This window comes from Colletotrichum aenigma (genome assembly GCF_013390185.1).
Source record: "Colletotrichum aenigma strain Cg56 chromosome Unknown KSG_Cg56_contig03, whole genome shotgun sequence".
Lineage (NCBI taxonomy): Eukaryota > Fungi > Ascomycota > Sordariomycetes > Glomerellales > Glomerellaceae > Colletotrichum > Colletotrichum aenigma.
In genome coordinates, this window is record NW_023500909.1 from 2,582,084 (window position 1) to 2,594,864 (window position 12,781).

At 55.5% G+C, this 12,781-nt stretch overlaps 3 protein-coding genes across 3 annotated transcripts; 2 read left to right on the plus strand and 1 right to left on the minus strand.

The window, feature by feature from the left end:
- Window positions 1-14: 14 nt before the first annotated feature.
- KTR4 (putative mannosyltransferase KTR4) lies at window positions 15-1,362 on the minus strand (the record flags this gene model as incomplete). The annotated part of the gene is made up of 4 exons (XM_037319928.1): window positions 15-171; window positions 223-841; window positions 897-1,157; window positions 1,221-1,362. 4 exons carry the CDS (start codon window positions 1,360-1,362, stop codon window positions 15-17), a joined length of 1,179 nt encoding a protein of 392 aa, XP_037182136.1.
- A 605-nt stretch (window positions 1,363-1,967) lies between these two features.
- TUBGCP5 (Gamma-tubulin complex component 5) lies at window positions 1,968-4,723 on the plus strand (the record flags this gene model as incomplete). The annotated part of the gene is made up of 2 exons (XM_037319929.1): window positions 1,968-2,039; window positions 2,123-4,723. The coding sequence occupies 2 exons, from the start codon at window positions 1,968-1,970 to the stop codon at window positions 4,721-4,723; spliced, it is 2,673 nt and encodes an 890-aa protein (XP_037182137.1).
- A 1,540-nt stretch (window positions 4,724-6,263) lies between these two features.
- Window positions 6,264-7,142, plus strand: cwf16 (Pre-mRNA-splicing factor cwf16; the record flags this gene model as incomplete). Its single annotated transcript, XM_037319930.1, has 1 exon — window positions 6,264-7,142. One exon carries the CDS (start codon window positions 6,264-6,266, stop codon window positions 7,140-7,142), a length of 879 nt encoding a protein of 292 aa, XP_037182138.1.
- Between the last annotated feature and the right edge of the window lie 5,639 nt (window positions 7,143-12,781).

The following is a 12,781-nucleotide window of genomic DNA, read 5'->3' on the forward strand; positions in this document are numbered from 1 at the left end:
CATGCGAGGGCCAATTAGTCCATGCCGACGTACTTGAACCAGTTCGGACGGCAGTCGTCCTTGTGCAGCCAAGCCTCGCCGTCGGTGAACCGACCGGTGACGCAGCCCTTGCACTTGGGAGAGTTGGGGCAGTTAAAGAAGGGAATGTGCTGGTACCCAATGTCGCGGAACCTATTGCGGGTCAGTTGTGGTCGGTCGCATACATGTCGTTGCGTCACTTACCAGTGGATCTTGGACTTGTCCTCGAAAAGACCCAGGGCAATGCTGTGCACAGGAGCATCTCCCCATCGCTCGTAGAAGAAACCTCCGGCACGGTCCAGGTGGTTGAAATAGTCCTCGTAAGCCTGGCTGCGCCAAAAGTCGATGTCTGCAATCTCAAAGTTACTCCAGAAATGGCAGGTTGAGTAGCCGTTAGCGTCGATGTTGTTTTCGGGACGACCAGCCTTGTCGGTAAGCCAAGCCATGGCGTTGTTGTCGTGGATGTACTCGGGATGTTGCGCGAGGAACTTGACGGTCTCGGGCCACAACGTCGGGATGGACTTGGGGGCATCGTACAAGTTGATGGTGAAACCATAGGTCTTGTTGTTGTCTTGCATGTAACGGAAGACATCGTAGTCAACGTCGCAGAAGAAGTGAACCTTGGGCTCAACACGCCAGTAGTACTTGGTGTGCTGCAGAGCGGGATGTCTGTAGAACATGCCACTGTTCCAGCGGCACATGGAGTGGTACGAGACCTTATCGGCGTACTGAATGTCGTTCTCCTTGAGGATCTTAACAGACTCCTCGTAGAGATCCTTGTTGATCCATGACGGCATCTCCCAGTGTTCCTTGGGAATGAGCTCTGCGAAAAGCCGGTTAGAACAAGCACTGAACCATGGCGAACAGCAATAGCGTACCGTATCTGCATTCGGCCTTGGTGGCCGCCTGAGTCCTCCTCTTGAACTCATCCGTGAAGGGGACCTCGTTGAAGAAGGTCCAGGGGTAGTTGAACTTGTGGTTCCAGGTCCTCTCGAGGTCCACCATGGATCCGATCATCTGGTCCAGCTCCTCGTTCCTGACCAACGCCAGCAGGGTGGCGTTGATGCGCGCAGAGTCCGCAATGCCTGGGGCATACTTGTCGGAGGCATACGTTAGTACACCCGAGGGTTCGCCGGTAGCTGTTCGATGTCACAATGGTTAGCGCCGCCAATGAGCAACCAAGGGCAGTAGAGGCAGCTCACGATCTAGGTTGGGGTCTCGCCCGTTATCGTAGCGCACAGGCTTCGTTATCGGTCTCTCGGGACCAAAGATCTGATAGAGGAAGAAACACCAGAGCATCACGGCGGCTAGAGCCAGAGCTCGAACTGGCCGCGCGACCGCCATGTTGGACGTAATGTGGAACGCAAAGTCGCAATCGAACTCGTGGACACAGGGTTTAAGGCTATGTCTGCCGCGTCTCTTGGTCGGTGGACCGTCGTCAGCAGAAGGTTCGCGCGATTGTCGAGGGCTAGTGGAAGAGCCGAGTCGTGTCGTCCGTTTTGGTGGGAAATTCTCGGTCGCGGCTCGTGCCGTCGTTTTTGAGGTCGTTGGAGTTAAAGGGAGAAATGTTGATCGGTGTTGGCTAGGCCAGATTTCTTACGCGTAAATTTCGAAAAGGGGTGCTGCAGCAATTGTCCCGGTCGCTGGCTGGTTGAGGCTGATGTCACCCCATGAAATTTGTCAATTAGCGTCCAGTATGAGGCCTATGGCGGGTGCTTTCGTTATCCAATCCCTGTAACTGCATCGATAAGGAGGCCCAACACCCCCGCCCCCCTCCTTCCGGGCGTGGAACTGCAGTGTCGTCTGCCGGCGCGTCCTCATCGAGCAACGCAACACTGAACGCGTCTCCCGGTAGCACCAGCAAATTGTATTCATGCTTGCGCTTCTTCGCGCTCCCATGATTTGAGCCCCGACGACACCTGTCGACAGTCTATCTACGGAGTCAGATCATGGCTTTTCTCGCCAAGCTCACCGCTCTGACGGACGAGCTTGTCGAGGTCATCACATCGACGCCCGACAAGGTGTGAGACTGTTCATCCCATCTTGAAGCTGTACGCAATGCAATGCAGCTCGGCCCGTCCACTGCTAACACCGTGGCAAGCAGATCGGCCGGCAGAAGTTCAATCTCTTGCGCGAATCATCGCTGCGCACATTGAGGTACAACAACTTCCTGCGAACCAACCAATTCGATGTCGAAAACCAGCTTGTAGGGCTGGAGGAGCGATTCCGGGTCCACCATCGTGAAGGCTTGGCCGATGCGTTTAGAGAAAGCAAAAATGCGCTAGAGGAGCACCGCACCAAATGGACACCAGATATTTTGCACTTTCTTCTCGAGCTTGCCGACCGACCGACACAGAAAACACGATTGATCGACCTAGAGGTATTACGGGAACCAGATGGAGATGCTGAGCCGCCCCTCAGGTGGGAGGACATCGCCAAGGAGGATGGCTGGAACGATGATCCCGATATATGGAAGTCCATCGACTACAGCGACGGATCGGCCGACGAATACATCGACTCCAAATCAGATACCGCAAGCGAGACCGATGATACGTCGCTGTTTGGTGCCGATGTCGTAGTCGGCAGGAGGCCAGAGGACTTTGAAATCGCATCCGCGGATGATGCTGCCCTCAAAGAAGTGCAAGGCAGTCAAGCGTGGAGACAGAAAGTTGAAAAGGCGCCCTCTGGTCGGCAACACAAGGTTCCTGTCACCGAGTTCCAAACGACAAGAGAGGTGCTATTTATGTTGCAAGGCCTCCCTACGACACTTTTCCAGAAGGACGGAACTCCCGATCCTGCCTACCAGATGTCGAATATCACATGGGATACCTACAAAGCATTGATAAACGCATACGCCGAAACGGGTCGCCAGATGTCACTGTTACGGACGTTTGCGAAGAAGGCCCAGAATGCACCACTTTTCCAGGTCTTCCGTGACAACGTTCTCGCAAGCCTACGAACATTTGACACAAGAATATCTGATATTCACCAGCGTCTGTCAGTCCCGCGCGAAGATACGGTCGTCAGCATGGCGGCCATTCTTGAAGAGCTCAGGCCTCACCTTGAACCCCTGAGAGCCCTCTCTGAAATCGTTTGGCAGCTTTACGACCCGGCAAACGGCGGCGCGTTCCGTTACCTGGAGCTCCTTTACGACGAGATCGGCGTCGCCCAGTTGTCCGGTCGCAGCACGACATATGACTTTCTAGGCCAAATATTCTTCAACTGTTTCCAAGTTTATCTGCGGCCGATTCGTCTATGGATGGCGGAGGGACAGCTGATTGCAGGAGACAAAATCTTCTTTGTATCGGAGTCATCCACTCAAGTCCCACTTCGGCAGGTCTGGCAAGAACAGTTCAAACTCAGGAGAACATCAGACGGTGTCCTTCACGCTCCCAGCTTTCTTCAGCCTAGTGTTGATAAGATATTCCGGGCTGGCAAGAGCATTGTCGTCCTCAAACACCTCGGCAAGTACGAGTCGGTTCGGGCTTTGTGGGCGGAAGTAGAGCCACCTCTCACGTTCGCCTCTGTGTGCCCAACCGGCTTGGAACTTGCGCCATTCCCTGAGCTCTTCACATCCGCATTCAATCTTTGGATGCAAAGCAAGTATCACGCCACATCCGAGACGTTGAAACAGGCTTTATTCGACTCCTGCAAGCTTGAGGCAGGTATCGAGGCCCTGAAGTATCTGTATCTCATGGCCGACGGATCTGCCGCAGACACATTTTGCAAAGGGATCTTTATGAGGCTAGACGCCCTTCGGCCTGACTGGCATGATAGATACTCCCTGACCGGACTGGCGCAGGAGGCCTTCATGTCACGCGTTGATTCGACTCGTATTGTCGTCAACGTCCGCCAAGAAGGTCAGAAAGTGTCCGTCGTCGCTGCTCGCGACCAGGTTCAGAAGGCATTGCCAGAGATCGTTCTCCAATATCGATTGCCTTGGCCCGTACAGCTGGTGGTGACCCCAGATACGATTGTCCATTACCAGGCGGTGTTCACTCTGCTAATGCAGATCCGACGTGCCGCCGGTCTGCTGCAACGTAACCGCATCCTAGACGAACTCGCAACCCACAGGGAGATCTGGGGCAACAGGGCTCTGTACTATTCTCTCCGCTCAAAGCTCATGTGGTTCTGCAACTGCATCCAGACATACCTTGTCACGTTGGTATTAGCACCTTACACAGAACAGCTGCGGCGGAATCTACGAGACGCGTATGACGTCGATGCCATGATCAGAGTCCATGCAGCCTTCGTGAAGCAGGTTGTTGACGCGGCGTGTCTCGGCAGAAAATTGGATCCCATACGGGGTGCTACGTTGGACATAATGGATTTGGCTGCGAAACTAGAAGACGCGCAAAGCGCCAGTGCCGCCGAGGAGGCCGAGGAGGCGCAGGAACTGTCCCGCTTGTCGCTCATGTCCTCGCCGATGAAAGCGAGCCCTCGCCGGCGAAAACCGGTCGTTTACACCGAAGACAGTGACGATGACGGAACGGAGGGTCTCGGGGACAGGGCCCAAAGGGGCACCCTCAATGGGGGCAAGGGCTACCTCGAGAGCCTGCGGGAGATTAAAACGGATTTCGAGAGGCACTTGAGGTTCATCTGTGGGGGGTTGAGGGGGGTTGCCAGGGCTTCAAGCGACGAGGCGGCAACAAAATGGGACCTCTTGGCCGAAATGCTGGAGGTGGGCGTGAAAGAGGGCGCTTGAAAGGAGGAATGGCGTGGCTGACTGACTGAGAACTTGGTCCGTAGACCCGCAATATCTTTTAAAGTTTGACAAGGAGCTAGGAGCGAGCTGGGGATCAATGGGACTCCTTGATTCCCCATCTGATGTCGAACCGTTCGGCCAACGCCAGACTGTGTGGCTGCAGGATCCATCTGCAGGAGACTGAAATTATTGGAATCGCGCAGCGACGATCACTTTTTGGCGGGTGAACGGTCAAACACGATGGGATGATGCTCGGTGAGCCCAGCAGTCGTCCTCGTTGTATCCCACGATGCAAACGTCCACTGACCGGAGAGCGGCAGGGCTGCTTGACTGTGTCGCTCGGTCTCTACAAGGTCAATGGGTCGGTCCTGCGTGGTGATCCGGTTTTGAACCCGCAAACTGTGGTCTTCGCGAGTGATACGAGCGTCCCAATGCGACGGGTGGTGATTCATGACCAACCGGCTGTTGGAGGCGTACCTTAGTCCAAGGACCCCTTTTCACGGACCATTCGGGAACAGAGTACCATCGTCTTGCTTTTTCACGATGGCGTCCTGCGCGTTGCTCTAGCGGTGTTAAGACGCGCATGCAATGGACCCCTGTTTTCGCGGGACGGAATCAACGACGCTGCCAACTTTTCGGTCCCCAGCCGTCCTCAAACCTTGGAACGAGCAAGATCGACAGTGGGGCACCCTCGGGTCGAGGCTGGACGACCAAGGATGCCATATCCAACAATTTCACCACCTGTGCCCTCAACTTTTTCTGCCCATTCAGTGTCGCATTCTGCAGCGGCCAAACGGTGTCACGTCGACCCCTCAGTTCCTTTGTCTTCTGGGCATATCCATGTCTGCCCTGTTCATCAGCCCACGGCGGCCGTCGACGATAGACGACCATTTGAGTTGGGGGTTGCGTTGGTGCCCGAGTTGGAGAAGGAATTCCATGAATGTCGGGAAATTTGAGAAGCTCGGGCTCTGCTGCGCGTGATCAGGTTCGATGGACGGATGACCTTGGTTCTGCACGTGTGGACAGGGAAAGTCGGGAGTCAGATGGAGATTGGTGAGGCTCGTCGCCGGACGACGCCGACAGCGCGGGTTTGACTTTGGCTAGCGTTCAGGTTGGTCCCCTGGAAACCGGAGGTAGCTCCTACGAGGTGAGAAAGTGCCCAGATGTAGTGACGTTGGCAATTGTGGACTTATGAATTGCTTGTGATGTGAAGCAGAAAGATGCTCAGTTTCGAGATGTCCTTGCGGCGCGGACGGTAGTGTTCATGATTGAAACGGTGACAATACTCAGAAAACGGAAACTGGCTGTCGTCGTTGCGCAACCGTTAATGTATTGCGGAATTTCTGATCTGCCGGAATTCCGAGGGCCGTCTGTTAGGTGGGGCTCACGTACCGTCCGTGCCCCACCTTTGTCATCCATCAACCATCGAAGTTAGCTTGGGTCAGTGCAGGCAGCTTTATCGCGACATCTTCAACCTCTTCAACAGCGACTCCCACGACTGTGCGCCACCGCAACCACAAACCACACCGAGTCGCCCATCATGTCCGAGCGAAAAGTTCTCCAGAAGTACTACCCCCCGGATTTCAACCCGGCAGACATCACCCGCAAGCGTGGGCCCAAGTCGACGGGCCCCAAGTGCCAGACCGTCAGAATCATGGCGCCCTACTCGATGAAGTGCACCTCCTGCGGCGAATATATTTATAAAGGTCGTAAATTTAATGCGAGAAAAGAGACGCACCAGGAAGAACGCTATCTGGGCATCCAAATACACCGCTTTTCGATCCGTTGCACCAGATGCTCCTCAGAGATCGTTTTCCGTACCGACCCCAAGTCGGCAGGCTACATGATGGTCAAGGGCGCCGTGCGGAACATGGAGCCTTGGCGCAACAAGGAGGAAGAACAGGAATCCGTCGAGGAGCGCCTGGACAGACTCGAGCGCGAGGAGGCCGAGGCCGCGGGCGAGGAGGAGCGCAACGCGATGGCCGACCTGGAGGCCAAGAACGAGGACGCGCGGAGGGAGATGGCCGCGGCCGACGCGCTGGACGAGATCCGCCAGCGCAACGCGCGCATCCAGCGGTCCGAGAAGGACGGCGTCGACTTTGCGGACTATGTCGTCAGGCCCGAGGACGAGGAGAAGGCGCGGTTGGAAAGGGAGGACGATGAAGCTGCGAGGAAAGCGTTCGCTGCTGCCAGGGACCGCGCTGCTGCGGATCTTGGGGAGGAGATTATTGAGGACGATGTTGTGGAGGAGCTGGTGGCGGGTTCGTCTGCGTCTTCGTCAACGGCGAAGAGCGAGACGGTTGCTAAGGATACCTCGTCGATGCCCCCACCGCCTCCGCCTCCCGCCAAGAGGACGGTCAAGAAGAAGAAGGACTACTCTGCGGCGTTGGGCATCAAGAAGAAACCCTCGCTGGTGTGAGTGAGACGAGGGTACGGCTGATGCAAAATTTGGAAGGCTGCCGTCATGTTGCAGGCGAGGCTGAGGCTTCTGCACGTCATCGCGCGGCCGGCGCACACATGGATGGTTGGTGTTTGATTATCTAGGAATATTAAAGTTGGGGGGGCATGGCGTTTCGGAACAGAGAGGCGTCGCACAGACGAGGCGACCTATGGCATTTGGACTCCGGCGTAATGATTGTTAGGCAATGGTGTGCGGACCGAGGGGACGGTCGAGGCCCGTTCGTCGGTGGGGGATAGGCTGAATAGACTCTGCACGTCAAGTTTGGAGAAATTAGACGTCACTTCTCGACCTTCGTTCGCTTGCACCCTTCGCCTTCGGTGACATTCCATGAATGCTATGCAAGGAGCCCTACTTCACCCTTCTCTTCTTCCTCCCCTGACAACACTGGGTATGCATCTGTGCTCAGGTGAACTCTAATTCGCCCCGTCCATGAACTGAGGTACTGTGGATCTTTACGGTAATAGGCGCCTTGCTTCTTCATGCTGCGTGCTCAGCTTGGCGTAGCGCAGTCGTTTTTGTTTAAGCTTGTGAGCTTGTCAGATTGTTTTTGTGTGTGAAGCTTTTTGGTGGCATGTGAGCTTTCGGGAGAGTGACGCGGAGATGGGGGGCAAGGAGGGGGGCGGTTTGGGGACGAGCCGATCGAGACGGGGATTGTACTGAGCTTCAGAATCGAGGCTAGGGAAATTAGTTTGTTGTGATGTTGGTTAGGTGGACGTACGACTAGTCGCAAGGCTAGGATTGTGACTAATTTTCCTGTCTTGAATTTTCGGTACTAATTGTCAGAAGTGAGGTAGTGAAACGGTGACGACTAAGAATTAGCATTGTTGGACAAGCAAAATCAATGACACTACCGACCATATCGTTAGTGTGGTCTAAGTAGACAGGCAACATAATTATGATACCAACCACATTATCAACGGCACCGACAGACCTGCTGACTAGAGAAATGGCATTGGAATACTCGCGATTATACATATCACAATCACGGTTGCAAGACATTGCCATTGTTGGTGGTGACGATTGAAAGTTTCATCTATTCATAAAATCATAGACAGTATTGATCTGCCCATGTATTCTCCCCAACGCCTTGCGAAAACCAGAACCAAATCTCGGCTTGGCTGTAAATGAAAAAACATGAACAATCATAAACAGATATTTCGCGCCATTCCAATGCTTCGTTGTGGGTGTTCACCGTAACAGTTGTACCGGTCGCAAATCGTACGCCTCAAACTCGTGTTTTATCCTCCTCGCGCCATTTGCTTCAATTCGCTGCATTCGCTCTCTGAAATGTCGGAGCCGATGCCTTGGAGTCATATGACAGCCAGGGCAAGGCATGAAGCGTCAACCTCGAAGGCCGACTGTTGTGTGATGCGTGTTGAAAGACCCAATTATGAGCTGTAGTCGGGGCTAGAGTGACCGTTGGAGTGGCCGGGGTAGGAAGTGCGGCCACCCGATCTCCGCGACGATGAGCGGTTCGCAGCCTCCATTTGGCGCTTGGTGTGTTGGTGCATCGAGCGCATGTAGGTCGACAGATCGCTCGGGGGAGGGGGAGAGATGGGGATGGAGACGGAGTAGGCGTCCTGGCGGGCGGGCATGGTGGAAGGGCTCATGGAGACGTGAATAAACTGGTGTTGGCTTGGTGAAGGTGGTCAAGTTGTATTGACCGAGGAGTTGTGTATGAAAGATGTGTAGTTGAGAGTTGTATGTGAGCTTTGATTTGTAACTGTGATATGAATTGATAGAGAAGTGGTTGTTGGTTTGACGGTGCGGGCTTGGTTTGGTAATTGTAAGCTGATGCTGATGAAACGGGATACGGAAAACGGTAGATGGCAGGAATGGCCCTGGGTTTATAAATGAAAATAAGAGGGGCGAAAGGGTCGCGCAGGCCAGGCACACGGCAGCGGCAAGCCTTGTCGTGGAGAAGAGGTGAACACAGACGTAAGGAAGGGAAAAGTTGGGCAGGATGGGGTTGCGTGGGTGCGGTAGCGCAGGCTTGGTGTGAGGTGAGCAAGCAGAGCAACGCAAACCCGTCAGGCAAAACACAGGGTCCGTCACTAGCGGGACTGGGACCTTTCGGCACCCCCCTCCTACCCTGACCTCACCTTACACCCCCCCCCCCCTTTTGGGGCCCGGGGGGCGGCGACGGCGGCGGGGGGGTCTGAGAGGCAGAGGCGCAGAGACAGACGCTGGGGAGACATGAGACCGACCGTCAGTTCCTTTCCCTCTCCCCTCATCCTCCGTCGCTAGCGCTCCCATCCGCGCAAGCTGCTGCTGCATATCCCGCCTTCTGCCAATTCGCAAGGGATCGGCGGTGATTGATGGGCATCTTAGCGTTACTGGTGACCCCCCGGGCTGAGGTCTGCACGATATGGCGTAACTGGTAGCCGGGGGGGGGGGGTTCGTGGTCCGTATTGCGGAAGGGCCAGCTAGGCGAGCAAATGCTCTTCATTCCTCTCCCCCCTCCTCGCCACGGGTACTACAGGGCTGGATGATGCAGAGAGCGGTGCTCTCTGTACGGTGATACAAAACAGCAGCACAGGGTGCCGTGTGCTTGAGGCGCCCCCGGGTTCAAGAACGGAAAGACCCTGCTGATCCTGTGTCCAGACTGAAGTTACAAGCCATGTCATTATTGGCCACATCTCTCCTCTTTTTGGGGGTGAGCTGTTGAGCTTCGTGCCTGTGAGGGGCCTTTCTTTCGCTCGGGGAGAGAGTTTGAGGCAACGAAGATGGGCAATCACATTTGCAGGTCTTCTCTACGTCTCTGAATAGGACCCTGAGAGGCAGGATGGATTACCCAGACGGGGATGGACCGGGCGGCGGCGGCAGGTCCCACCCACCTGTGAAAGATGGCAACAGAGACAGGACGCAAGCGATAGGGATTATCGTGTCTTGTGTTGTCGTGGTATCGTGCCCCTCACGAGATTCCGCCGACACGCATGTGTTGGGCCCTTGATTTGCACATCCCATGGCGGATTAAGAAGTGAATTATCGAAAGTTTGAAACCTTCCGCCGAGGCCACCACCAACACCACCCTCGACGGGAGGTGTGGGTTCTCGCTTGTACCTCGCCTGCCAGGGGAAGCGCAGAATGGTACGGGGGAATCCCATGAAAAAAAACCTAAAAGCAAGTGCAATAAAAGAAGCATCCGCAAGCAACGCTACGGCGGACGGGGCCAGCGGTCACAAGCAAGAAAGCAGGCGGCCAGCAAGAAAGAAGAATCAAGGTGGTCAACGACAAGACGAGACACGCGCTACTGGCACTTGACCACAGACACTGGCAGTCAGTGGTTTGACATGACAAGGAACGAGACAGTGGAGGCGAGCAAGCAGCGGAGACTAGCCATTTCTCGTCTAGCGCAGGTGTAGGGTAGATTGGGGTGAGTGTGCGCCGCCTCACACAGAAAGGCCGGCGAGAGAGACAAGCAACAGCAGCAAAAGAGAGAGAGGGTTGGCAACGGTGCGGCCAAGAAGCAGTAGCCAAGCAAGACTTGTCGTCAAAGATCGGCGGGTGGAGCAGACGTCATTGGCCGGTGCGCCTCAGTCGTCGGCCGGACGCCGGGTGTGGTCGTTTGCGAGTGTGGATCCGTGTCTTGCTGCTGACCGTCAGTGCCGTCCATTTACCCTCCACTTCGTTGCTACGGACGGGTACGTATCCCACTTTTTGAGCCAGGCACCCCCAGGGGACAGAAGCACGGACCCCAAAAGACGACTTGGACGTTCACTTTGGCCGCGACAAGTGAAGCCATTCCCAGTCTTGCCTCAACCCCCAGGACGGCCTCTCATTGGTAAGATCTCCGTGTTTTGTGGAAATGCCCTCCAGATCTCAGCGATACGTACCGACTCGACATGAGCATCGTGAGCCCTTGGCCCCTGGAGCGGCGGCGGCGTCGCCCACCCGCCCAGTTACCGCCAGCATGGGATTCTGCGCATTTGCCATGGCCGCAAGATTGGGGTTTCGGCGCTCTTGGGCCTCAATTTCCCATTCCCCCCCTTCCGAGAAAAGGATGGGTTTTTTTTCCCTTGTTTAATTCCCTCATCCGACGACGGCCTCAGCACCCACGTCAGGGCCAGCGTCAGGGTTTTGGCTTGACGTTGCCCCTCACCCTCCTAAACGGCAATGGTCCACCGGATCTAGACCTCTCCGATACGGTTGGGGGCAGGAGCCAACCGCCAGGTACGTCAGATTCGAGAAGAAAGGGACCGTGGTGCATTGCAGATTCTGGCAGGTTGGAGAAAATTGGAACAGTCGGGATCTCTCCGCTCTTTCGTCGAACATCACGGAGCCGGGAAGCGGACGAGTAAATGTGTACGGGGGTGGTGCTACATTAGATCCGGCCGATTCAAATCAGCCCTCACCGAGAGATTCTCGGAAGTTTTCCCAGGTGAGAGAAATCCAGCGGGCATCAACCCACATGAAATTGAGATCCGACGCAACGAGACACATTTTGAGCAATTGCGAGCCAGCGAAACAGCGGGGATGAATGCTTGTGTCCCAATTGTTTGTGTGGTTCACTTGTGGTGGTGATTGTGTGTAGGTTCGGGCGGTCTAGAACGATTTCAGTAACGGATTGTCTGCCTCCCTTGGAGTGCGGCAAAGACTCTCTGTCAGAAGTCAGACAGCTCTGACGGAAGATTGCCGGTACGTATCTGTAACCGGACCGTAAACGTCAGGATGGGCGACGGACGGCCGGGGGCGGGACGTGATGGAACTCTGCAGAAGAAATCGTGTGGCAGGAGGGAGTGTCGCCGTAGAGACCGACCGTAGTTGCGTAGTCAGACAGACTCGACGACGACAGCCTCACACGAGCACACAGACGTCAAGGCTGACGGAACTCACCATGCTCCGAAGCTATTCTCTACGTCTAACTCGCCGTTTGGATGTGCGGCCCTGCCTCGAGCTACGTCGAGAGTGTCGTCAGGTCTTGCCAATCAGGTGTCCTCTGAAGTCACGCAGCGCCACTGATGCGGCACCCGATGATGTCACACACGCACCCCTGCCCCGACGGTCGGAGCGCCCTGCATCAGCCCTCGACCAATCACGTCGGTGGACGCAGCGTTTTCTGGTCCCCTCCCCTCAGTTCCGCCTACCTAGTAGCGTTTTGGCAGAATGCTCCGTCACACTACAGTTCGCACTCCCCCCCTTTTCCTCAAACGCTGGCTCATTCCGTCACAGGAAGGGAAACGACACGCGCGACGACCTCATAGCACCACCACACGTTCCTTCCCCAGTCATATCGCCTTTTTTGCCCCAGACCCAGACCAGACCGAACCGAGAAACACACACGCCTACGTCGGGATCCGGCAGGACCCTTTCTTCTGGATCTTCAGATTGACACATTGTTTTGACGTTTTGGAGTGCGGCTCCCCAACCCTGACGTTAAGGTCTGGGTCTCCGTCTTTGAGGAATGGGGGGGCTCCTCTTACACAACGGTCTAGGTCCTTCCTACCTCATTCCTTGCCACAGCTATCATCATCGTGCGACCAGAACTTTCTCTCCCGCTCTCATTCTCTAGCACTCCCCCTCCATCGCGGCTGCTAGACGAACAGAGCTCTTCGCTTAAACGCTCAACGGCACTTTCCATGAAGCAACTGCCCGCC